This window comes from Melanaphis sacchari, unplaced genomic scaffold (assembly GCF_002803265.2).
Source record: "Melanaphis sacchari strain LSU unplaced genomic scaffold, SCAv2.0 Contig42_pilon_pilon, whole genome shotgun sequence".
In the NCBI taxonomy this organism is placed as follows: domain Eukaryota; kingdom Metazoa; phylum Arthropoda; class Insecta; order Hemiptera; family Aphididae; genus Melanaphis; species Melanaphis sacchari.
Genome location: NW_020271275.1, coordinates 798,031 through 825,866, shown reverse-complemented (window position 1 = coordinate 825,866; position 27,836 = coordinate 798,031). Strand labels below are relative to the sequence as shown.

General features: G+C 26.9%; 3 protein-coding genes across 4 annotated transcripts; all 3 read right to left on the bottom strand.

The window, feature by feature from the left end:
• Positions 1-2,962: 2,962 nt before the first annotated feature.
• LOC112597612 (cationic amino acid transporter 2-like) lies at positions 2,963-12,021 on the bottom strand. The gene is made up of 14 exons (XM_025343723.1): positions 12,004-12,021; positions 10,654-10,882; positions 9,832-9,960; positions 9,554-9,709; positions 8,915-9,019; positions 7,200-7,355; positions 6,345-6,469; positions 6,153-6,250; positions 5,627-5,766; positions 5,426-5,528; positions 5,122-5,261; positions 4,767-4,933; positions 4,132-4,240; positions 2,963-4,017 (listed from the first exon to the last, which is right to left on the bottom strand). Exons 1-14 carry the CDS (start codon positions 12,019-12,021, stop codon positions 3,911-3,913), a joined length of 1,782 nt encoding a protein of 593 aa, XP_025199508.1. The 3' UTR covers positions 2,963-3,910.
• Positions 12,022-19,716: 7,695 nt separating this feature from the next.
• Positions 19,717-23,016, bottom strand: LOC112597523 (pyridoxine-5'-phosphate oxidase). 2 transcript variants are annotated; one of them, XM_025343598.1, is made up of 5 exons: positions 22,199-22,300; positions 22,013-22,112; positions 21,007-21,060; positions 20,532-20,731; positions 19,717-20,063 (listed from the first exon to the last, which is right to left on the bottom strand). In XM_025343598.1, exons 3-5 carry the CDS (start codon positions 21,037-21,039, stop codon positions 19,901-19,903), a joined length of 396 nt encoding a protein of 131 aa, XP_025199383.1. In that variant the 5' UTR covers positions 21,040-21,060; positions 22,013-22,112; positions 22,199-22,300; the 3' UTR covers positions 19,717-19,900. The 2 variants fall into 2 exon arrangements, with proteins under 2 accessions (XP_025199383.1, XP_025199384.1); XM_025343599.1 differs by lacking the exons at positions 22,013-22,112; positions 22,199-22,300 and adding an exon at positions 22,929-23,016.
• A 2,683-nt stretch (positions 23,017-25,699) lies between these two features.
• LOC112597521 (glycerol-3-phosphate phosphatase) lies at positions 25,700-27,439 on the bottom strand. Its single transcript, XM_025343595.1, has 2 exons — positions 27,166-27,439; positions 25,700-26,894 (listed from the first exon to the last, which is right to left on the bottom strand). Exon 2 carries the CDS (start codon positions 26,867-26,869, stop codon positions 25,937-25,939), a length of 933 nt encoding a protein of 310 aa, XP_025199380.1. The 5' UTR covers positions 26,870-26,894; positions 27,166-27,439; the 3' UTR covers positions 25,700-25,936.
• Positions 27,440-27,836: the final 397 nt, after the last annotated feature.

Below are 27,836 nucleotides of genomic sequence, written 5' to 3'. Positions count from 1 at the left end.
GTACAATTATCTCTGCCTAAAATTTCATCCATTTAATAAGGTTACTAAATAATTTACTCAATATCTAATATATACCTATTTCCCATTAAGTATAAAATCATGAAATAAATTGCGACATGGTTAAAAACATAATTGAATAAATGTAGGCAGAGTTGTAAAATATTTGACTAACACACCTAAATATACAAGAACAATTGTAAACTCGCCTACTCAAGGCATTTAAACGTACTTGACTTATTAATCTCGTGACTATATTAAATAATAGACATCATAATTTATATTGTCATTTGCTTTCACAAGAATATAATGTACATTTTTATTGAAATATATAAAAATGCGCATCAGAATATAAAATTATGCACTATTTATTAATAAAAATCAAAAAGACAATAAATCAAACATTAATTTACAATTATTTAGATACCAAATACGACTATGTATAAATTAGATTGTAAATAATGATAATGAATTACGTAGGTACACGTAGATAACAATTACGTACATTGTATAATAAACAAAAAGTCAAGTATATCCTGTTTTAACTGTATCACTGTAATAGATTTGTTAAAAATATTATAAATAAATTACCGCTATTTTGATAAAATTTGAAATACACGCTTTAAAAATAAAATTAAGACTATGTATTTATAACATTTTTAAATTGCTACAAGGAAAAAATTATGAAAAATTGGGTAGTTGTTTTTAAATTTAAGTCTATAGCAACTAAAAAAAGTCATAAATTAAATAAATGTTTAGAAAAATATCAAAATATTTTGAAAATTTCATCATGTCTTAAATTTAAACATTATAAGCATGAAGTGTTCAAGTTATAACAGTTATTTGTATTTGAACTACTAAAAAAATATAAAAATAAATTTGTATAATGACTTTGCATAAAATTGTTCGTACCTTTTTATTTATTTTTTCTGATTATTTGAATGGTACTAAGAAATTTTTATTTTTGACCCCTTAATAAAGTACAATCTAAATCAAATTTTCTACCACAAACTTTATTTAAATTTTTAATCGGAACTTTTATCTACTAGAAAAATAATACAAACAATTATTTCATTGTAACACCAATACATTTAAAGCTCCGCTCACAATCTAAAACTAAACTATCAACAAAAACAATAAGCTACTCTCAAAAAATAATGTACATCATGAATGTATATTATAATATTTTATTTCACAAAATAATTATTATTAAATTATTCTTTTTTCATTACTGCAAAATAGCAAAGTATAAAAAAAATATAATTTTGTAAAAATAAAATTTTTATTTAAATATCAATTAACCAATTGATTTTATATTCTCAAAAAAAAAAATCTAAAAAATCAATCAATTAAATACATTTCAATAATCCATCAAAATGTATTAAAAATTAAATTGTACACGATTCATGTTTCAAAAATATAGGTTACCGCTAAATTTTAATTTTAAAATGTACCATTAAAATCTACTCTTTTTAAATAATAAAAAATATATTATGTACAAAACTTATGAAGATTATATGATTCTAAAGCAGTTTAGCACAAATAATTTTGTTTTATTTTAAATATTTCTCATTTAAACCTACTGACACATAAATCTGAAATATTTTACGTTATATTAAATTACTTCAACGAAATAATATGATTAGTATAAATTGTATATAATATTAAGAATAATAATTATATAATACACTATGATACTAAAAGTCGATCTTAAGAGGCACTCAGTGTTTACGTTAAAATACCGATCCACGCATAATCTTTATAGATAATATAAAATGCATTCCATAATACACGCAAATTGTATGTCAAGAGAATACACATTGGACATTAGAGATTGTCTTATATTAAAAATTGAAAATTTCACCTTCACAAAAATTGGTGTGAAAATAGTGAGCAAAATAGCTATAAGTCAATTGTTATCACTATATTTGCGTGTCTTACAATTTACTATTATTAGTAAACGAACATATCTTAGTCAACAGTTAACATGAATAAAATATAAATATATTATCATATATTTTTTTGGTTGATTGGCGTAACTATATTCGACGTATACTTATTAAAATAAAAATGTTACTAATATATTGTTCTTGAAGTCAATATTACAACAATTTTGTTATTCCATAATGTTTTCAGTATAATTTCGAGGAAGATCTCTTTATTCCATCATTCTAATGACTATTTAATATGTGTTATCATTTAAGCTTATCGTTCATTTTTTTTATAACAGATTACTAAATAAAGAATTATGTTAAAAAAAGAGAGAGATTTATATTAATTTTAAATAATTATATATAATGAAAAAAAATTGTTTTAAATAAAATAATAACTATCATTAATATTAAGATAATCTTTAATAATATCTAATATTTTTTTTTTATAACCAAATAGGATTAATGCGTACTTAAGCATGCAGAAAACTTTATCAAGCCAACATGTGGAAATATGGATTCAGAGTGTAAAAACATTATATTTCACCTAAGTTCGTTTTTGTTCCATCATAGAAATTGGCTTTGTCATATAGAATCCCTCAAAAATAAATCTTATCAACAAAAAAAATAATGTTCAAAAACAATTTCTGTGTATGATCAATTATAAATTAAATTTATCGAGTTAACCATTATTCGATATAGGAAAAAATACAATATTCTATCTTTATCATCACAAATAGACAATAGTAATAAATTTACATTTTTATTAAAAAAAAAATTAAAAAAATACTTATTTTATTTAGAACTTAAATTTTATACCACAGAATTCTATGGTTATACAATCATTATTATGTAACCTCACTGGTGATTAAAAATGATAAATAGGTATTAGGATTTTAATTTTGAGTCAATAATATTTTTTACGTATTAACTTTAAACTTTTAAAGGTAATTACATTTTTTAGTAATTTTTAATTTAAAAAAAAATTCAGAATGTTAATAGATTTAATTAACTTTGGATAATTGTTTTCATTATTCGTATGAAAATAGTAAATTCTAGTAGTTATCTATCGTTTATCACTAAATCGTGTTTTAGATTAATCCAGATTAATCTATGTTTTCAGGATAATTATACATACATTGTACTATTTTTTTCAATGAAGATGACAAGTTGATAATTTTTGTAATGTAAAATAGTTTTACCATCGAAATAATTTTTGGCATAGCCACATATTTCTTACTCATAAACTAGTACTTATTTAAGTATATTTAAATATTAAAAATATATTGGTAGCGAAAATAATGATATTATAAAAAATAATGTTAATCATGTACTTTAGGCAACCGATGTTTTTTAGTTAATTATAAAGATGTAGTTTTAACAAGGTACTTACAGTATTCATACAATTACACTAATAAACGATTTACTGTAAAATTAAAAAAAAAAAATTGTTCATAGTTAATTTTGCTAGTATTATAATCTATAAGGGAGATTTTTATAATAGTCATAAATTATTTGATAACTAAAACAGTAAACGGCCAGATTGGAGAAACCATTCGTTAATAAAATTCTATATCGTGAGAAAGCTGTCTTAATTTAGTACAATTTGCTCTTAAAATATCTCTTGGGCTTATTACGTAACCGTTTTTACAGAAACTTTAGAATTTCCAAGAGTTAAGACCAATAAACATCATGTTAAATAATAATATTGATACAAAATAATATAAACTATAAATTAAATAAGAGTAACAGGTTTTCTTGGCTTTTGTTACTTAATATATACTTTACGTGTAAAAAGAAAAAAAATCAATAAAAAAATAAAAAAAAAAATTCATACAACAATAAAAAAAATTTAGTTACTCGTTTTACCACGATAAATTGCGCCTGCCTTAAACATTATTATTATATAGTCATAATTATATAAATACCAATAAAAATCAATAAACTTAAATGCATGATTATACATCTATCATGGGAACAAATTAGTTGGAGATTTTTTGTTCATCTCTGCCATCTTCGATTTTAGTCGTTTGGTCTTTAACACCTTCAATACTGTGTTTCAGACCGTAGAACACGTATATCAACAAACCTGTAACGTAAAAGAAAAACATAATCATTTTCATAATTATATATGATTACATAGAACTATACTATTATTTATGTACTTTATAATATCTGTTTTATCTGAAAAGTTTATACAAACCTATTACTAGCCATATACTGAATCTAATCCACGTCTTGAAATTTAGTTCCATCATCAGATATAAGTTGAGAACTATACTCAAACATGGTACAAAAGGAACAAAAGGCACCTAAAAGCGACAAAACGATTTTGAATTATCAATGTAAAAAAATAATATTAAACTAGTTATCTCTAATTTGTATATAAATATGTAAGTATATAGTTGTTATATACTTATATTATGTAAAAGTATGTATACAAAAATATACGGTGAATATAATTTAGACAATTATGTTACATAATTATTATCATACAACATTATTTTAGATATTTCAAGGTAAATCAATGATAATACTATCCAATCACATTTATTATATCAAAAACCAGTTTTTGACAATAAGTCTTAATAAATGTTAATAGGCCAATACAAATTATTATGCATACCAATATTGGAAATCAAGTTAAGCTATGATAATATAATGTAAGAAATAAGAGAAGACAAAAAGGGGTTAACCTTTCTAAGCGGTCACTATATAGAGCACCACGGTTTAATTAATTGTTAATAATTTAAACTGTGCGTGTTTTATTTTTATCCATGTGCATCGAAGTGATCGGCGTACACAGCATTAATAAATGACAAAAAATAATAGCCTCACCTTAAACGGTAAAGTTTCAATTGCTTGTGGAAGTTTGCTTAACATTAACGTAACAACCAATAATAAAATGGCTGATAAACAAATTATGAAGCCCAATATTAATCGAACAGTGCCTATATGAGAATCCCAATTTACTACGCAAATGCAAAATATGCATGCAGTGATGGCTGAAACAAATTTTAATGAATTACGATTATTATACGAGTCGATATAAAGTATAAAATAATATGGTTTGTTACCGTGCATGAAACTGGAATCATAAAAAAATTATTAACATAATAATAATGTACAAAAAAAAAAATGATACAAATGTTATATTATGGTTGATATTTTCAATTATTTAATAACAACGTACAGAAAACAGTTATCAATACTCTCGACACGTATTGGGTATACTTGTTGGTAATATTTGAGTTCGAAACATTCAACCACATGGAAACTGTATACACATCGGAATCGTCTGAATTTCCATTGTACAAATTAGTATTTCTATACCTGAAAACAACACGTTTCATGTTTAAATTAAAACGTTTAAATAACACCGAAAGGTATTACGCTAATAACAATTAATCGTGTATATTAAATCGAAAATTCGGTTAAGCGATACCCGAGTAATAATAATAAAATTGTAAACGTTGTAATATTATGTAAATAAACACCTTAGGATCAGAACGCAGATGCAAACGATCATATACGATTGGAGCGTGCCGATGGATGCCATATCGACGAGCTGCTCGAGATTGAACACAGTCGACAAAAGCCCTGCGAAAAAAACAATTACAATATTGAATGAGGTGGTAATATTATTATTTATATCGTTATAAAAACAAACAGACTGTGCGTCGGGAAAATGCTCATACCTGCACAGACGCCACAAATGATGGCGGCTATAAACGGCGTCTTGGTCTTTTCGTTGATCGTCGACAAAAAACCGAACAGCAACCCGTCGCTGGACATGGCGTATAGGATCCGTGGTATCGGGAACAGACATCCTATCAAGCTTCAAAACGAACGAAATGATGACGATGATGACCAAAATTGTATTATTAATATTACATTATTGTATGACGCGTGTTCGGCGAAGTGGTGTAGTTTGTTTTTTTTTTTTGGGGGGGGGGGGAGATATAGGGATAGACTTCTCCAGAACTTTTTTTTTATGTTCAATGCATTGACTTATACTCGATATAAGATTATAAAATTATCCATATCATGTTAAAATCATGTATATAATATACGATATATCGGGCTATACGAGCATGGTTATATAAGCCTCTACTTTATTATTTTATCCAATGAATTTTATATCTCCCTTCCCTAGAACAAAATCATAACTACGCCACTGGTTCGGCAAAATTTAAATTTTAAATAAAAACTATAACCACTCACGTGGTAAATAGTGCAAACACCGCACCTCCGGTGACCAAGTATTTCAGTACAGGCAACCCCAAGTTGTCGTATATGATCGGTAAGGGTGCGTTCGCATCCTAAAACAATGTGATCGCTACTTAATATCATGGTGGATCGAATCGGTTTGCGGTTGTCATTAAACCTTTAAAATATAATATTATAAGGGTATACTTGATCGTAATACGGCCACATCAGCGTCAACACCGACGCTACGCTCGCATACGCAACCGTGACGTTGAACAGTGTCAAAACTATTGCCAGCGGGATGGTCTTTTTGGGATTTTTTGTTTCTTCGCCTAAATAATACAAACGTCAGTGGTAATTAGTGTTTACGACAATTTTTCGTTTGCTAAATGTTATGATACAAAATCTATTTAAAGTAACTAACAGAAGTACTTACACAATTCTTATCAAATAGGTGTATCGTATTTTTTTTTTTTTAAGCTTTGATAAAACTATGCTAATATTTTACTTATTAACTTAATATATAAGTAATATTGTAAGAACACAGTGATTTTATAATTGTTTTTATATGTAATATGTGAAATCTAATAAATAGGAACTTATTCGTTCAGCCATACAATCACATCACATAACAGTTCTGTATCATTAAACATTTTTAATTTATCAAATTATTTTATAAAAAGTAGATTACATACTTTCACATAAAAAAATAAATCAAATTAATGGTTTTTTTTTTTTTTTAATAAAAACATATGTATTTTATTAAAATGTACTTATTGTACATTACCTGATAATAATAAATAATCATTTCGCACTTCTGTGAAAATATGAATAATAAAATGACATTCAATCATTGGTATTTTGTTGAAATATTTCAAAATTAAAATTCTATGTGAAACATTTCACACAAGTAGGTAGATATTATACTAATTATGCACCTGTAAGGGTATATTTTGTTCACGACAAAGATTTATTAGGTATATTATTATTGATGAATGATGATCGTTAAATATATATAAAGTAATGAAATTTTCATATTTTATATGAAAAAATAATACCTACCAGTTGAAGCGATCGAATCAAAACCGATAAACCCATAAAAACACCTTGCAGCTCCAGCGACCATACCAGTCCAGCCAAACGGCAAGAATCCACCATTGCCACCGTTTACTCCGGGTGGGATATCCTTTTTATCGATGAACCAATTCGATAAATTCGCTAAAATCAAAAAAAAAGTTAAGGTTTCTTCCACGCAAATAAGGTGAGGTGAGATAAGTAATTAAATGAGATAAAACTGTAAAAGTAAAATAAAACACTATTGCGTTTTTTCATAATATTTTGTGAATACAGAAAATCATAAAAAAAATTGATAGATATTGAAGAAAATAGTTACTAGGAATATTTTAATTAGCATAACTATACTACCATTATTTTTCTGGTTATAATCGTAAGTCCTTTTTATCGAAATCGTTTTTTTAATTTCAGATATAGCTTTTGTTTTATCGTATTAAGTTGTACATTTTTATTATTGTACACTACTTATCCCCTTAAAAATACGTTACGAGACAAAAGTAAAATCGAATTAAGGAAACTATGAAGGAACATAAATCCATATTAATTATATTAATTATTAAGTTCTCAAAAAATATATAAGCTAAAAAATCTTAAGTGTTAATGGGTATCTAGTGTTTAGCTAACTTATTATAGAAATTTAATAACATTCGTTATCAGAACATTAAATTTAAATCTAAGTGCATGAATAATACACATGGACACGTACGAACCCGGAAAAAATATTATTTCCAATAGATAAGTACAGTAAGCCAGTATAACTTCTAATATTTAGAAAATGCATTTCAATAATAGTTTAATACTTATGAAATAATACGATTCTAAAAAAAGTGTAATGTTAGTTAATCAATTACATATACTTACTCTAACATAATTTTAGTTTTAGTGGTCATGTTTATAAAAGTGGTCTATCTCTGGTAAGTTGTAGTATGTTATGGAAATTACAGATAAAAATAAAGTAGGAGAATGTGAAAGGATTTTTAAATTAATATTTACATAATATATTAAGTTTAATCGAGTAATAGTATAAAATAAAAAATAATTTAAGTAAATATATATATAACTTTATCGACGATCTGGAAAAATGTATTCTACACACTGTAGAGTTGTGATGAAATATGTTTCACAATAGTATTATTGTAATATGTCTTATAACTATTGCAATACATATATTATGATTATTATTAGAATAGAGTCGCAAAAGAAATATTATTGGTGATGTATTTTGGTTCGATAATCAAATATATTTAAACATTGTGATACTGTTTGAATGCAAAAACAAAAATAAAATGACTGATGTACGTTATATTGTTATAAAAAAATATTAATTAAAATAGTAATCAATAAATTAAGTCTATAATAAACCCATATCAAAATAATAGATTTATAATGCTACCTATTAGTATAATTATTGTTATTTAACTTATTTTAACTATATTTTTTTTTATGGTTCTTAATTTAAAGCTTAATCAAATAATAGTAACAACAAAATAATCTAACTCAATTTTGTTTAATTATATATTTGTGTATTATATTTATATACGTTACCTATTTGTATTATGTTAGGTTTTACCGATGGGATTAATGAGTTAGTATAATATAAATAATTTACCAAAACGTTTTAAAATATTAAAATATTTTTCATACCACAATAATCATATCATATTTTTTATTAATTATAATACTTAAACATATTAAATACGTACCGAAATAAAATCCACTTACTATGACCGTACACACAGTCACTAAATTTAATGTAGTAAAAAGATTATTCAAAGTTGACGATTTACGAACACCCCAGGCCACGACCACTGTAAATTAACAAGCAATGTAATTATTATTATTTTTAACTTTAACTATTTTCAAAATATGAATATACCAAATTTACTTTTTCGTGTCTCATTAATCATGTAAACCAGTTTATAAAATAAAATATTTAAAACTATTAAACTTACAAAAATAGTTAATGTACAGCAACAGCTTTAAAACTTTAAATTCTTAACATTATTTTTAAATTTATAGTGATTTTACTTCACGTGTAAAATATGTTAAGATGGATAATTAAAAATGTATTATGTAAATTATCAGTGATTAACCATAAAGTATTAAATTAATTAATATTCTTAACCTTCTAGTTCAAAAATAATATTGTTAAATATTGTTTTCTATCGACGTTTTATAGTGCAATAGATATATTTCTGTCTAGTTCATATATTCAAAGCCATCTCGTTTTGAAAAGATGATTGCGTGACACGAAAAATTGTTTAGTTTTATTGTAAAATTTACTCTAAATACAATATGATATTCTTAAAGCTTATGTTATTGAAGTGATAAAACTAACTTACAAGCGATAGACATAATAAACAAAAATGATGCAATGTCTGGATATTCTCCCAAAAACTCCATATGTATTGGAAAATATTTTTTCATAAATCTTTTCTGAGGATCTCCGAGTAAAGAATCTAAATAGTTACTCATTGCTTTGGCAACAGCAGCGGTACCTAAAAAAAATTTAAAAATCATTACTCAAAAATTTAGCCATATTACGAGTTAGAATAAAATATAATTGTTTGTAAGAGCGAATAACTGTCATACGTATTATTTAAAATCATAAATAACAAACCAATTGTGTGTTCCAGCAGCAAATTCCAACCAATGACGAACGCAATAAATTCTCCTACCGCCACATAACTGTAAATATATGCAGATCCCGCTTTGGGCACCCGGCTAGCGAATTCAGCATAACAAACACCTAGAAATCAAAAAGAGATTAAATCAAACTAATAAAATTTACGTAACTAATCTTACATGGCAACTTCACACGTTAAATATGTAAGCATAGCGAAGTACTTACAGTTTCGTTAAAAATGTAAATTTATATCCAATGCCTTTTCTAATCGTATCGTTTATAATAATAGTACCTACGTATAATGTATAATCATACTATGTATTCATTGTATTTGTACATAAAAATATAGATAGAAAATTTGTATAATGAGATTTGTCATTTCCTGGGTAGTATACAATAAGTTGAATGCATTATTATTGATTTGACACGTTAATGTATTTATGGGGTGAGGAGATACCTATCATTTTCCGAGTGGAAACATTTTTTAAGAGTTATGGTGCAGCAATATTATTGTACTAAACTTACAATAATCGTGTAAAAAATATAATACAACGTTATTTATAAAATATAATTTAATTTTTGTTATCATAATTAGTAGAATATTAATAGTGTATATAGTCACAGTTAATCAAAACCTATTTTATACACATCCACAGATTGCTACTCACCTATATCAAACTATTAATGTATAATATGATATCATAATCAAAGCTACAGCTATTTCTCCATCACTCAAAAATCATAGTTATCGAATGAAAAAACTAAAAATTTAATTATAACAGCCCTTGTGGATTTCATAATAGTTCGAGTACCTACCTGAAAACGAAGACACGGTTGCAGCTAATATGAAAGACAATACAACAGCTGGACCGGCAACCGATTTTGCTACTGTTCCGGCCAACACATAAACACCACATCCTAACGTGGAACCTGTGCCTAATGCAGTCAAATCCACGATGTTTAGCACTCGTTTAAATTTTTCCTTTTCGAGTCCGATTTCTTCCACGTAAGTTTTTTTTCGACTGAGTTTTTGGTAAATGTTTTTCTAACAAGAAAAAGAATAAATATTAACAATTAATGATTACATTTCACGTTTCGCTAAACAAAAATCACATTATTTATCTTTTATAAAATTACATTAAAAACTATATATACATTCCAGTTTCTATTCAATTGTTTGTGGTTTAATTTATTAATAAATTCCATATATATATTTTTTTATTTCATTATCATACTACCTTGCAGGCTTTACGCATGAAAACTTATCAAAACATATCGTCTAATTTATCTATTTATTGAAGAAATTTTGATGAGATACCTACATAATAATTACAGGATACAATTATAAAAAGTTTTAGTATAAAAATAATTACCTATGGTTGTTAAGTTATAGGAAAAAACCTTAGATAAAACTGGTTAAAATATAATTGAAGGTTAGATGTGACGTAATATCTGCAATGACAATTAAAGGGGGTCTAATTATAACTATAAGAACTTGAATGAGTGTAAAAAATTATCCATATTATAATTCAATTTCTAAATATTAAAACTGTGATTTTTTTTCTTTATGGTGAAATTCGTCTAAAATAATCTATGTAAACAGTTAAAAATTTTGAAAATTTACTATTTATGACACTGAATAATAAAAAATTATATGGAACTTTTATTATTTTCACTATTGTTACCAACTATTTTTTATTTTTTCTTAGCTCTTATTTTTTTTTTTTATTACTATTTTACTTTCACAAATATTACAAGTATAATTATACTTTTGTCAAATTCTCTGTAGTAAGGCCTCATAACGCTAAATTCGTACACTTAAATACTTGATCATCGGTATGTATAATATAAATATCGGGTTTTCGACGTTTCAATACAATCTTGATAGGCTTATTGTTCGAATTTACGATTTCTTTTTAATGTAATTTACAATATTTATTAGAAAATAATAAATTAATAAATAATTTTAATATAGATTTACATATGCTAAAAGTATTTAAATTATTTATGTAGTTTTTATTTTTTAATGTAGAACAATTATTAACTCACCTAATTTATTAAAATATATGATAGGTACTTATATGACCTTATTACGAAAAGACTGTCTACCTGAATAGGACATTAAATGACGATGGAGTAAAAATCGCAACCACTTCAAATACTTACAGTCCAAGAGCCGGTCATTTTCAGTTCTTTTAAAATCGATTCCAAAAATAATCTGTGTTAACAACTGACCTACTGATATATTATATAATAATACAACTATCTTGATAAGTGTGTATAAATACACAATTATTTGAAGATAAAAAATTCTATAGTTCGTTTTGAACAGTGAAAGAATGCAACATCGTACGGTCTGTATAAGAAATGTTATCCGACATTAGGTCCTCACTCAACGTCACTATTCACGTTTCGCGATTCATCGTTCAACTGGCTATAAAACCGATTTCAGCTGACTACATTGGCATATTCAAGACATGGCCGTGATTGGCCATCGCCCATCGACACCGTCGGCGATGCACTACGATAACTGTCCTCGAAAACAAATATCCTGTTATAAGTGCACTCACATGTTTCTTTGATTAGAATACTACACGATAAACCTCCTAATTAAGCCGATTAACTTTGGTTGGTTATTAACCTTCATTGTTCCATGTAAAATAGTAAAATAAAACTTAAATTAATTTTTTTATTAAATAAAAATCCAATCGATAAGTAATAATATCGTACTAACTCAAACTATTAAAAGAAATGCACGTAATGTAAATAAAGTATAAATGCATTTAAATTATTAGAATTAACAGTGGCGTATCCAGGATTTTTTTTAGAGGGGGAGGGGTACACACTGTCTAAAATTTTACCATATATACTACCTACTACCAAAAAAATAAAATAAAATAAACCAAATATTTAATTTTTATAATGCAAATAATTTGTTTATATTTTCAGTCAGTCATTAAGTTAATATTATATATATATACATAATAATAAATAGTAATAGTAATTTAATAATAAAAACGGGTTAATCCTAACAAAATTATAAGTGTATAAAAACAATATTAATAATTGTATAAAATTATTTTTATAGATTCTAAAGATTCTCGTACAGTTATAACATCATTTAGTGCTTTTGATAAGTCTTGTTGTTTACTTTGAAGAATTTGACTTAAATTTAATATATAAGGAAAAATAAAACTGATAACGGTAATAGTGATTACTGAATGCTGGTATAAGAGTATTATTGTAGTATGCGTTCATTGCATTCATGCATACGAATAAATTTAAATATTTAAAACAAAATCTAGTGAATACGGCCAACGAGGGGGGCATGGCCCCCGTGCCCCCCCCTGGATACGCCACTGAGAATTAAACGATGTGTATATTAATCCATAACTACAAAATTAAAAACTCATCTCAAAAAACAAGTCATCAATTGTAAAACCGGTTTTCTAAAAGTCTAATCTACCTGTTTTGTTTGCTATATCTGTGATCTAAGCATAGATGAAAAATAATTTTAAAAATATATCTAACAGATTTCATAACTACAAAGTGCCAGAAATATATATTATTATGTACATAAAAAAATAAATAATTTGCACCAATATTTATAATTTAAAAAAATGATATAAATACAAAATAAATAAACAACTCACTGTTGTTTCCGACTTACTAGTGTTATGTTTTGTTGACTTAGCAAATTTTACGTCCAGTAAAATTAATTTTACTTATTCGTTTAAGGGTTTAAGAATCTAAGCAGAGCAATGAATGTATTGATTTTACAATGATATGTGTTTTTATTAATTGATGTATGTGTATACGAAAGTATTCGATAAAATGTTTCAAGTTTCAACTCTAAGGATGATTTTGGATAAAAAAAAAATGGATCTAGTGTATACTTTGGAATGATCAAAATTAAAAATTTCAAAGAGTTTTCAAAATAATTAATTTAAAAAAATCTAAAAAAAAAATTAAGGAAAAACAGGAACTTTTAAATCCAATTTTCGACAAAATCGATTTTATTTTTTGATATAATTCGAGAAAGAATTATCAAAAATACATGGAATTTTTATCAAATGTTTGAATTTTTTTAGTTTTTTTTTTATAAATGTCATATAAAAACTATTCACAGGGTAGAAATACTTGAAAATTTAATTTAAAACTACTCTCAAATTTATAATATCTCTACTAAAAAATATCAAAAACCTATGAAATCACAATATTTTTTTTATAAGTGCTTAGTAAAATTTATCAAAATCACAAATTATTTTTAAGTTAAAATTTCATAAAACTTCGCGTTTTACATCTGAAAATTTAACATAAAATTCTTTGTAAGTAGTTTATATTGAAACCATTAAATCTCTATAGAATATAAAGATAATTAATTTTATAAACTTTTTAAGTTAAAACTTAGATAAACAATAAATAACGATATTAATTATTTTGTTATAATTTAAAAACATTCACGGAAAATTACATAAACGTATAACTTCTGTTACTTTACCTATATTATATTATTATAAATTTACTAAACGCAATGACATTTTAAGTAATTTTATGATACTACCTATTTCTGTTTGGTATTTATAGAAAAATATTATTAAATTTTGAGTTATATAAATTGATTTAATATGGTGTAAGTATGTATTATTATAAGTACACATAAAAAAATATATATCATGAATTATAGTTTGTGATATAAACTTTCAGATCGTTTCTGCTCATAATTATTTTTCATGTATTATGTTGTATAATTAAATTAAATGTTAACATACTCATAATAGTGATCCACTCGATACCTAATATACAGCAAAGCCCACTTGCCTACCTTTTTAATATTATAAAGTAAATTAATCTTTAAAGATATGAATATCATCCAAGGCCCTATCAAAGCTTTTAAAAATAATTAAATTTAATCTTTCATAACTTGCATCAATATTAAAATAAAATATCAAAAAAACCTAAATGGTCTAGATTGCAATAATAGTCATATGCGGATAATTTATAATATCAAGATTGGTAGGTACCAAAGCATATTTTCACAAATAAAGTAGGTGGCACAAGTGTTACTTAGTGATAACACATGTGCGGAAAACATTGAATTGAGTCCCGCAAATACTTTTAGGTTAGGTATCAAAATTAAGTCCGACCAATATTGTTAGATTATTCAAGTTGAGTCTCTTTCCTTAATTGTAATAATAAGTATAACGAGTCAAATGATTAAAAAATATCAAAAATAATAACAAATAAAGGTACTTTTTACCTAAAGAATAATTTTTTTAACGACAGTTATAGAAAAATACTAAAAAAAAAAATTGAAAATTTGTCATACCTATAAATATTTCAAAAAGAGTTAAAATTTGTTGAAAATGTTATCATAATATAAGTATTGAAAATAATAATTTGGAAATTTCAAGTATATACTTATATTATTATTTTTGGAAATATAACAAAATATTAAAATTGTTTGAGAAGAAATAATTATTTTACAGGTGAATATCTAAACATACACTCCTCTTTTTACTCGTCATAATTTAATAATTAAGTAAGAATCATAACTAATTGTATGTCACTGACTATATAGGTAGTTATGAGATTTTATCTATACGGACTCAATTCAAAGGTATTAAGATAATAAGCTGGACAATTTAAACACATAAAAGTAGCATGGATTTAATTCAATATCACCGGAATATGTACCTCGTACTTCGTGTCACAAGTAGAAAACATAAAAAGATAAACTCGACAAGTGTGGAGTGTAAATTTTACTATAAAATGGAAAGAGAAAAAAAAATTTCATTAGATTCATTAGATAACAAACGTATACATTTTGTGATAAAGAAAAAAAAAGTTATCTGCCCCCCTGATTAAAATCCTAGCTCTAGGTAAATAATTTAACTAGTATCTATTTCTTATAATGATAATGCCACCTATATAGTAAAAAACTCATAAAATAGTCTCTGGTAGGTTCCTACGATTGTCATTTTTTAACGATACTTTAAAAAATATAAATATAAATTTAGAAATTAAGATTAGAATATTGTCTATTCGGAAAGTTTATATATCTCCTAGTCCACCTACAAGTTGGCCATTTTTTAGAAATGAAAAATTGCACCTCAATCTCGAATTACAAGAACTTAAAAATTCAAAATTGACAGCATCGATAGATTAATTGACTACTGCTCTCCATGGTAAAGTCGATATTCATGGAATCACATCTATTACACCGACCTTTGTCAATAATAACAAAGAATTTGGCGAGATAGTTGAATCCAAAAATAAACACCCGTGGTACTTAAAATTTACTCGAGGTGTAGGCGCTTTTCTGCGATACTATATTGATGCCTTCTCATACATCGTTACGTATATCGATAATATTTCACTATTTTGATATTTGTAGTCTTTAAAGTTTAAATCGCAGTTATACGTTTTTTATAAATTATAATAGCGTTTTCATTAAACACTGTTTTGATGTACAAATTACAAAGCATATATATTTTATCAACATCTAATAAAAAGTAGGTAGATATAAAAAATGTAGAGGACTGCAACTGTTATACACGTATGCAACTTTTACTTTTTTATAACTTTTTGGTCTAACAAAATTTACCAATATCATTATTATATTTTATAATTTTAATAAACCTACTCATCACATGTATATTGATTCAACTAATACGCCGCATATATAATATTAAATATATTATATACGATAAACCTACTTATACTATAAATAATGTATAGTATTCAGGTCAAACGCATTTTACATCATGGACTTAAATAATTTAATTGAAATAATAAAAAAAATTACTGATTAACGAAGTAAAGTTAAGGTAAACAAAAAATGATCTTAAATATTTTACACCTAAAACGTACCAAAGTGTTCGACGTACCTACTTGAGCCATACACTTAACGGAACTTATGAGATAAAAACATATACTATTAATGATGATATGTAGATTTACTCATAGATATAATTATAATTGTATTAATTAATACCATAGCATGCTCTTATTTGCATACAATTTTGAGTGTCAATTTATAAACATAATTCACTTTGTATAATCTATAATATACATTTCCTACAGCTACATGACAAAAAAAAATAATGTACCAACACTAATGAATTTATATTTATACATTGATTCAATAGATTGGATAAGTGATTTTTCTATCGAATCATAGCAATTCTTGTACTAATTGGGAAATACGTATGTTTCTTAACTCATCGCGTTGTTCGTATAGGGAAATCTCCATATAGGTGTTGACGTAACGCGACGTATTCGATATCATATAAATTATTATAAAAAATCAATAATACAATGTTATTACGTGGGTCTTGTGTGAGTATAATTCATAGACATTGTCATTACCATTTACACTAGCCAATAAATTAACTAATAACTAGGTACAATAAGAATGTATTGCAGAAATAATACGGAAATCTAGTGAAAATATACGTATATAAATAAAAATATATTATCGTTATCAGCTCATATTGAACATCAGATAATTACCATGGCCAACCAGTGGTCTCACACTCCAACAATATCTGCATTAAAAACATATAGGTAGGTATGTACACATAATACATTTGTGTTCGGCATAACCAATTTTGTGTAATTGCTGGTTTATTTAAAAAAAAAAAAAAAAATTATAAAACTTAAAGATAATAAGGATATTAAAACTCTTTGTTTATTCGTTGGATTTTTACGATATTTTAATTTTTAAGCGATTTTAAATTATTTTTAACTCATAATATTAAACATATTCGTAACTAGTTTAAAAAATGAGTCTTGTAAAAAATGTTTAAACAGCTAAAAATTAAAATTGTTTAACAAAGAAAACAGATAAATAATTTTAATTTACATATCTACATCAAATGATACATAAAGCAAAATGAGCTATAAAATTAATGCGAACCATGAAAAAGTTAAAACAAATTCAATTTAGTTGATTTATACATAAAATATTAAAAATATTTATTTGCACAAAATTAACTGTACATACTTTTTTTTTATTTAACATTCAAATACGTATTTTAAATACTTCTTAAAAAATTATCTATATCTGTGCTTAAATACTTTTAAAAAGTATCTTTTATTAGACAATAAAATTTAACAAAGAACAAAAAACAAATTAAGATATATTATAACTTATAACTTAAAAGTAGTGTAATTATAGTTTAATTTACTCTTATATTAAGTATTAAAGTAGAGAAAATTGTGTAGTCGTTTCGATGAGTAAAGTCAAACCTCATTCGATAATACTTATTCAAAAAATCACATGGAATTAGTGTTAAAATTATTCAACAATTGAGATATCTACATAAAAAAAAATAGGCTTGTCACGTTTTTACTGCAATCAACTATTAGGCAATAAAACCAATGTAATTTCAAGGACTTTTATTGCTTACTTAACATAAGTGACTAACGGATAAGGTTAAAATAACGATAAGTTCTTTAATCTGCAGTAAAATTGATGTCTAAATATCCAATGCGGAAAGTATATTAGGCCAAATACCAAATCCATGTTCTTTTAAGAAGTGGTTGGTCAAGTTTGTTCAACTAGCGATAATATCGAAATAAAATTTAATTCAAAGTATACGTTATAACCATAAAAAAAAATCCGTTGGATTAAAATCAATATTTTGGTTTGATACTATACCTACTAAATTATGAAATGTCATCACTAAACTATTTATTTTATTTTTTATTTTTATTGAACTTAAGCCCGGCAACTAGGGCCATTAGCTGTCTGTAGGGGTTATTAATTGTGGTAGAGGGTAAGGTTGGTACGGTAGATTGTATTTTTATGATTGTTACGGTTGATAGCAAACACGTGTATGTGTGGCAAGGTTTTTAACCACTATGATCCCGAGTGGTCACCCATCCGGAAGCTAGTAGTTGTGACCGTTACTTACACGCAGTTGCATTCCGCAAATGGAAGCAGCCAACGCGCCACGCCAAGCCACACTAAACTATTATGTGAAAATTTATTAAATATTAGAAGCATTATCAGATTAGATACCTTTATACATAATTGAGTTTATCGATAGAAACTCGATGCAATAATATAGCAGAAAATAATGTATGTCAGGAAATATGCGTATTACATAATAAGCATGCTTCTAATTAATCTGCAGTCGAGAATAAATATGAATATTATTACCGCGTACAAACTAAACTTCCAGGAATTCCACTTTAAAAAAAAAATACACTTAAAAACACGTCATAAAATATAACAAATTAATATTAATTATTGAATAAGTACACAGAATAAATGTGACTTAACCACCAAGGCTAGGTACTCCTCACTCCTCATTATTGCGCACGCGTCACACAAACAACACAGTATCCCACCCGAAGCTCGCAGGTCGAATGAGATTTGCAGGACGAGACCCAGCGCTCCGTGGATCCTCGCGCGGTTTCGTTTCATTAGCGTAGCTAATAATACCGTAATTCATGATACCAACCGTGTGAATGACCCGCGTTCAATTATCGACAGTCCTGGAACCTAGCTAAAAAATGTATTCATCCTATCACCAGGAAGCCTTGACCTTCTCACCTACACTTGAGCGATATCGGCACGATTTCGAACCAGTTTTTCAAAGCAAGCGCCTATATCTAACGCTAATCCTTAAAGTCTCTTGTTTGAGCTGTTGAAAAATGAATCTATCTTTCTATATTTATATATATATATTTATATTGTTTAAGTCTGATTTATAAATTTGATGCATGGAAACTAATACTAAGGTAAAGTGTTTTCTTGAGCTGTATAATAATGGTGATATCCAAATATTAAATTTGTAAACACGACATATTTATAGAAGCGATAATTAAATTTGGCTGCTATAAGGCTTAAAAAAATACTACATATAGTCATAAGTCATACATTTGTAGTTTGTATTTTATAATTTGATTTTTTTCTATAATATTTTTATTAACTAATATTCATCATACTAGGTGGTATACATCAGCATCTTTTTATACAAAACACGATTTACTACTGTTTTATAACATATATGTCGATACTGAATAGGTATAAATAATATATGATACGACATTACGGCGATAGACGATAAAACACCCAACCGTTTTCGCCGACGTGACTGACGATTTGCTTTTCGGCTGCGTGCTCAGCCCGTTCAAACACGATGCGATCATGCAGTCTGTCGCTCTGCCCTTGCCAAAACTCCATTGTCTTAGGAATTATTCTATAGCCATTCCTGTTGAATAAAAATACGAATTCCAAACATTAAGCTTACCGAATCGAAAATTAATACTCATTTCGCTGTATTATTTTTGTGTAGTTATTACCGGACATATATTTTCAAGGTAGAACTATTGCAAGAAAATAATTAGCGACGGATGGTTAGGTCCTACCTCCACTCTACGAAAATTATTGACCGTGCTCGCCCCTCTCCCCCTCCCCCTTAACAAATAAAGTGTACTGACATAAAGCAAAAAAAAAAGAGGTTTAGAGAGAATGCTGGATGTCATGATTGCAATTAAATTTTAAATACTTTTCGCTGATAAATTAATGAGCTAAGATATTAACTTATTTACACCAGAAAGAATTGCGGTTAAATTTTAGGTGCCAGAAATGAAGTGTCTATTTGGTATTCCCAACTATGAAAATTCTTAAGCACTATAAATATTCTAACACACGGAAATGCATATAAGCATATGCTTACCAATAAGACGGTCTGGGTACTCGTTTTCCAGAGTACTCGATTTCGAGCTTTTTATTCAGTTCGGATAGCGATTCTCTGCTAGCTATTATTGTGCTCTGCCGACTCACGTGAGCTCCAATCTGACTACTTTTCGGTCTTGTATCGAAATACTCTGTGGACTCCGATTCACTAATTTTCTCCACCGCTCCTTCGATTCGTACCTATACGTATATTAAATATATGTTAACGAAAATACAAAATTATAAGCGTATTTATTATTAGTTGCGTATACTTTTTCAATTAAATAGGATATACCTATAAATCATTAGCCATAACGTGATATTTTTTTGCTATTTGCATACGTCAAGATGTATTCGATTTAAAAAATTGCGCTTATTAATATGTTTTTATTGAGTGCCGAACTATGATTATACAATATAGCGGCCGAATTTCAACCACAAAATCCAACACCAATATGTTATAAATCTAATCTTACCGATCGATCCAACGGGTCCCAATATATCGTCATGGCTGCAATCGGGTTTTCTTCCTAGAAATTTGAAAATTTAATACATATATAGTAAAGAGTAATTAACAATCCAAGTTGTTACAATGATAATACTACACGCAGTTCGCGTAAAATTCACGCCATATTTGTAATATTGTATAGCAAATTTTTGATCAATTATACGATCTACTTCTGATGAAATTCGCGTATTGATGACCAAACGATATAATTATAAAATTAAATAAGGTATGTCATATAATAATTAGAACTTTCATACGTAGAAAAACTATTTATTGGAGAAAAAAATTAATATTTAATATAATTTAATTATAGTAGCAAAAAATTGTCAGTACTTAATACTCGATTTAAAGTTTTGCAATATAATTCAATTTCATATAAATATAAAACATTGATATACCTACTTGGCTTACGCGTGGCAGTTATTTCAATAATTTAAAAATATGTATAATATGTAAGGCTCGAAAGTTGATGCATTTTGCATTTTTTTTTTGGAACTTTTTAGACGATGCTCTCCTGGCCACAAATCTGTTTCGTAAGCATGTGAATCTAAATAACTAATTTTTATTTTGAATTTTTTTAGCATTTTTTGGTGTTTATTACTTTTTAAGTCATTTTTTGAGATTTTTAGGTCATTTTCCCACATTTATAGTTATTTTTACTGATTTCACACTAGTTCATTTCTTATTGTTTCTTGTTGACCATTATGCCGATAACTTAAACCACAGACATTTATAAAACAAATATTTTTAATTTTTTAATTTTCCTATTTTAAGGACATTTTTGTCATTTTTATGTCATATTTTGAATTTATTTTGAATTTTATAGTAACATAGAGTAAAATATTTTAAAAAAATGTATTTTTATTAATATAAAACTAATATTTGTAATTTTTTTAGGACATTTTTTGCCATTTTTTATTGTTTTTAAGGTCATCAACTTCCGAGCCCTAATAATATATTAATAAAGTACTCACAATTTCTCGGCCCTTGCGACTCTCTGAGTTTGTATAAAACGTGAAACCCGATTCGTCGAAAGCTTTAAGTAAAACAAATCTAGCCGACGGAATACCAGACCTACGGAACGTCGCAAAAATATACGCTGTGTTATATAAACGACACCAAATTATTAATGATTAATTTTGTATAATTAATACAAGTACCTAATTGTATATGTTTTGTTGATGTCCACAGTAAATAGTATGTATTTATAGTTTCCCAAATTAACTATCCGATAAAAACATTATTGGTTGGTGTGAATAAAATAAAAATCAAGGTTGGTTAAATGAATAAAGAAATGAAAAATTGAAAATATATTATCTATGTATCTATAGGAATGAAAATTATAGATTTGAAGACATACTAAACTAATGAGCTGCATATTTTGTTCACATATTCCCTGATAATCGATGAGTGTTCTGTGTTATAATATTTTTTTAAACTTTTTTTTTATAGACTGTTAAAGGTGAATCATAGAAAAATTTAATTTGGACTCACGAAAATCAAATACCTAGTTTTTTATTTTTGTAATATAGGGTTGCAGTTAAAATTAGTTACTGTCCAATTATTTGTAGTTTATAGATTAAAAAATTTTAAAAATTGTTTTTAAAAATATTTGGTAGGAAAATTTAGAGTATAGCTTGAACCACTTTCGAAAATATACCGAGTGATAATTGATGAGTTCTTTATTCAATCTGAGACAAGTAGATTGCCTATTTCGGTCGAACTAGTTCACAAAACAAGGTACCTACACCGACGCAAATTTTACCGTGAACTGAAGTAGGTACATTAAAAACTAAGATACATCGATAATGCTTATCTGTATTTTATGTAAGCACATTTTTTCATGGGCGAATTTTGGTTATATGCAGCTATTAAATCATTCTGTATTACTTGGTAGCGGTAGCCAGACAAGCAGCGTTTGGCTGTCTCACATCGCTGCGTTCCGAAGCTTTTTTAAACCATAAAGAAAACAGCTGAAACGGATTTTTCGATTCCAAACTATCTTCAAGCAAGACATCATCCTTGTCTCTATACGAGACCCTCAACTCTGTAATAATAAAAATAATAGTAATAAATAAATAATAATGTCGATAATATCAATACCTAATAATTCTAGGTTTGAAATAATAGGAAAATCTTACACATAATGATATTATAGTGATTCATTGTTTGGTGCCGCTAAAATTTCAATAGTAAATTCATCAAGACTGATGTAAAAACTTTACTTATATACTTATGTTAATTTTCAAATTTAATACGAGAAAAAATATTATGCAATTGACGTTTAAACAGAACAACACGTCAATTAGGTACCTTTTGTACTGATGTTTCGAACAAGGTGATCGCCCTGTCTTTTTGATCATTTTTTTTTATAATCTTATAGTTCTGGTCGTATTGTTATAAATTATTGACTATTTTTTTACTTCCAAAAGTTTCATAACTTATCCATTAAATGCATTATGATTAAAAAGGTAATAAAAAGGCAAAATCTCTTCTATATGAAAACCACGAAGAGGTAGATGATGTAAGTTGTCACTTGTCACTAGTTCTTTTTTAACCTAGCACTTAAGAAGGTGATCAACTACATGTCAATGCAACAAGACATAGCGATTTTATCCAATAATACGTGCTTCTTGCTTATACAAATGATATAGTAATAATAAGCGCACAGAAAATAACATTAGCAGACTTTTGGATAAAGATAGATAGAGGAATGTAGTAGAGAGGCAGCGAAAGATCCTTCAAGGACTGTAAAAGCTTAAGAAGGAAAATAAATAAATCATGATATGGTAACAAAAGAGAGGAAGTTCTAACCTTAGAAAATATATTCCAACATTTAAACTTAAAATATTAATTGTAATACATAAAAAATAAGTCACTTTGTCTATAATATGTACCTATTTATGTACTTTGTCATTAAGTGGGTAACTAATAGATGTTTTTAATTTGAATCCAATAACAAATATATGTATATAAAAAATATTTTTATGCAAAGACCATCTGTCAACAATATATTTTATTATATTGATATTATAGCAATTCATTTTTCTATTAAGTAGTAATATTATGGTAGTTTAAACTTATTCTTGCCAAAAACAAATCATTTACTTATATAATAATAAGATTATTATTTCATAAAATACCTATCTATTAGTGTACATGCCAGTATCAATTACATTCAATTTGTTACTAAAAACCACATACATACCTAGTTGAAAATCGAAGTATTTTTATTACATCATAAGATGTCTAAACACACACAAATTTAATGAATTTAAAAAAAATACATTGTAAAATTAATTTAATATTTTCATTTTTTTATTTTAATTATGGTAAATTTTTTATGACTCCCCTTCCCTTACAATTTGTTTTGTGTACGAGCCTGACACAACTATGACAAATATCTAAATAAAATAAATTCATTTTGATAGCCAATATTATTTAAAATACATAGGTTAAGAGAAAAAATCATATTTTTTAGAAAATATTAAATATTAGATAGGTATTATACTTAATATGATGCATATAAAAATCAATAAAATATGCACTTTTTTCCTAATACCAACAAAATATGTATAATATAAATCTAAATTTTTTATTTTTAAACTTACTATCATATAGTTCGGACAGCTAGTTTGCTTGCTTTAAAATTTAAATCAATAGCATAGCTATGGAATAACATGCAACTCCCTTGCTACTTCCAAACCATAGTTATCAAACATTTAATGTGTTAAAATATTATTATCAAGTCTCAAAATTGCTACCTAACTTAGTTCTAAAATTAACTTTGTAAGAAAGGTCATCTTACTTGGACAAATCATCTCTAATCTATATCCACATAGTATAACTTGCAACTATTGCATCAACCAAACAATAACATTATATTGTTTCAATAATCATTTAAGCCATTCTTATATTTTAAGTACCTATTGAAGGTATGATATGATATGATGTCCCTTATAAGTTTTAACAGACTGATCAATAATTTCTGCAAATTTACAAGAATTATTGCGTTGACAATATATTATGCATTATATTAATACTCATTACTCGTGTAATAATGTAAATAATTTGCAATTTGTAGATTTATGCTTTTAAGTTGAAACATATTTTTATAATATAATTTAACAAGAAAATGTTAAACAATTCTATCATACTAATTTATTAATTTAATTTTTAATTATTAAATATATGTATACTAATTATGCATCAAAAATATCCATATGTAATAAGTATTATTGTATTAAAAGATAAAAATTAATATAGCTATAACATATTTCAACTTAATACCTATGGTATAATATTGTAAAGTTTTAAGTAATTTATAATTTTACTTAAAACCTATTCAGAAAAAAAAAATCAACAATCAACTAGACTAATAATTATTAATTGTTATACACTTTAGAAATATTGGTTAGTTAATCAACCAATAAGAATAAAACAGTATGAAATAATATTATGACAACTAACCAAATATTGGTAGATAGACAATAAATAATGTTTATTATATTTGTCCATACATGGAAAATCTGAAATTTAATTGACATAAAAAAAAATATACAGCATAGGTAACTTATTCTTAGATCACATAAGAATTATATTATTTAAAATACAATACAAATTTTATTTGAGAATAATACATTTTTCCAAACATATTATACATTGTATTCTGAAGGGCACATAAAAATCCATAATATTTTATTATGATTGAAGTAATAAAACAATTTTGAATAGTAACTTTCAACTAAAATACAGCTAAGTTGAACATAATGTGAAAAATATTTAAATATCCATCCCTAAAAATTGTCTAAACGTGGTGATAACATAAAATTCTTCTACAATGCATTAGTTTATATTTTAATGTATTAAAATAAGTAGTAATAATTGTCATTCAATCATTACAATGGCACTGGAAATGTTGCTCTTAGACTATCAATACCCTGAGCATAATAATCAGGTATTAACTCAAGTAATTCAGGATTATCAGATTTGCTCCATTCTTCCACATCTTTCAGGGTATTTACACCAGTTAATACTAACAGTGTTTTAAACCCACAACGTTTACCCAACAAAATATCAGTGTTGCAACGGTCACCAATCATTAATGTCCTTGAAGGGTCAATTTTATTGGTTTCTGTCAAGACATTGCATATGTAGCTTGACGGTTTGCCAACAACAAATGGATCTCGTCCAGCACAAGTCTTGACAGCACACACCAAACTACCAGTGCCAGGCATAACTAAACCTGTACCAGCTACTGGAAAACTCTCATCAGTATTAGTTGCTACAAACAGAACGTTTTGATCCTTCAAGTAGGATGCAGCTCTAAATAGTTTAGGGTAACTAAGATGTTCGTCAAATCCAACCAATACAGCACCAACATCAGGTTCAAGCTTTATGTTTTCAACAAATGTGGGTACAGAAGTTTTTAAATAATCCTCGCCAACACCAAAATGTCTTATATTTAATGCATCTAATTCAGATGCAATAGCAGGAGATCCAATTACATACACTTGTTTGGATGGGTCAAGATTTGCTTTTAAGTATTTTGCAGCCAAGAAACTAGTACTGACCACTTCGTTGCCTTGAACTTTGAATCCAAGTGCATGAAACTTCTCCAAAAACTGTATATGCGTTTTAGTGCTGTTGTTAGTGACGAAAAACACCTTCTTGTCATTCGCCTTGAAGCCATTCATGACTTCTGTGGCGCCCTTTAAAGTGTTGTTCAGCAACCACAGTACACCATCGCAGTCAGTGAGTACGGTGTCGAACGAGTTGTAAAAGTCTTGGCGGCCTTCAGCGGACAGTGTTTCGATACATGTGGACATCATCTTAGGCACGGTTGTGTTTAGTTTCCTGGCAAAGAAAAATGATGATATTGATTTGACAAACATGATGACCGTTGTAAACACTACTAACAGGTTATATGAGTCAGGAATACGCGCAGAGTTATGTGAAACGATTGGGCGAGTAAGTGGAGGATTACAAAAAACTAACATGCAGCGACAAAAACAATTACGAAAACTTAAAATATATGTTAATAAGTAATAACTGGTGTTAATAACTGTCAACGATTCGTCCAGCAGACAGACGAAAATACGAAATCAACAACAGATGGACGACTTACGTGCTACTTTCGAATCTGCCATACGAATCGGAACTGCGGTTGATAAGTGTTGTATTCTGGCACACGATTTCCACAGATTATTGACAGTGGCGACGATCATACGTTCAGTGGATGGGTGTGTTCTTTGTAGTTTTATTTAATTGTTTTTATTAGGCACAGGAAATAACGATAGAATGAAAGGGACAAAATATTGTTCGACAGAGCCTGTGTCACACGAACCGCCGATGATGAGCGGTCGCTTTCGATAGTAATTAGTGATTAGCGGGTGAATGAAGAGTGAAAAGTAAAAGAGTGACGAACTGACGGACCGCGATGACGTAACATCCTGTTATCTCGATCAAAGTGCCCCTCTGAAATATGATAAATGAATAACGCTACGAACAATCATAAATTCATGACTATATAGTATATATAGTTTAGAGAACAGTCTGCCACGAATTTATCAATACTCCGAAAGTCTATTAAAAGTTATCGCTACTTATCAGTACAGTTCGACGTTATTATAATAATTATTCAATAAATAATATTGTTATGTAAACGATGTCCAAATACTTTGAACGAATGTTATACAAATAATATTATATCATGTTCGACGATAAAACATCGGACCATTTTAGTAAGTCGTGGCAGTAGTTATTTGTAGCAGTAGTAAAAGTTGTTCATAACAATCA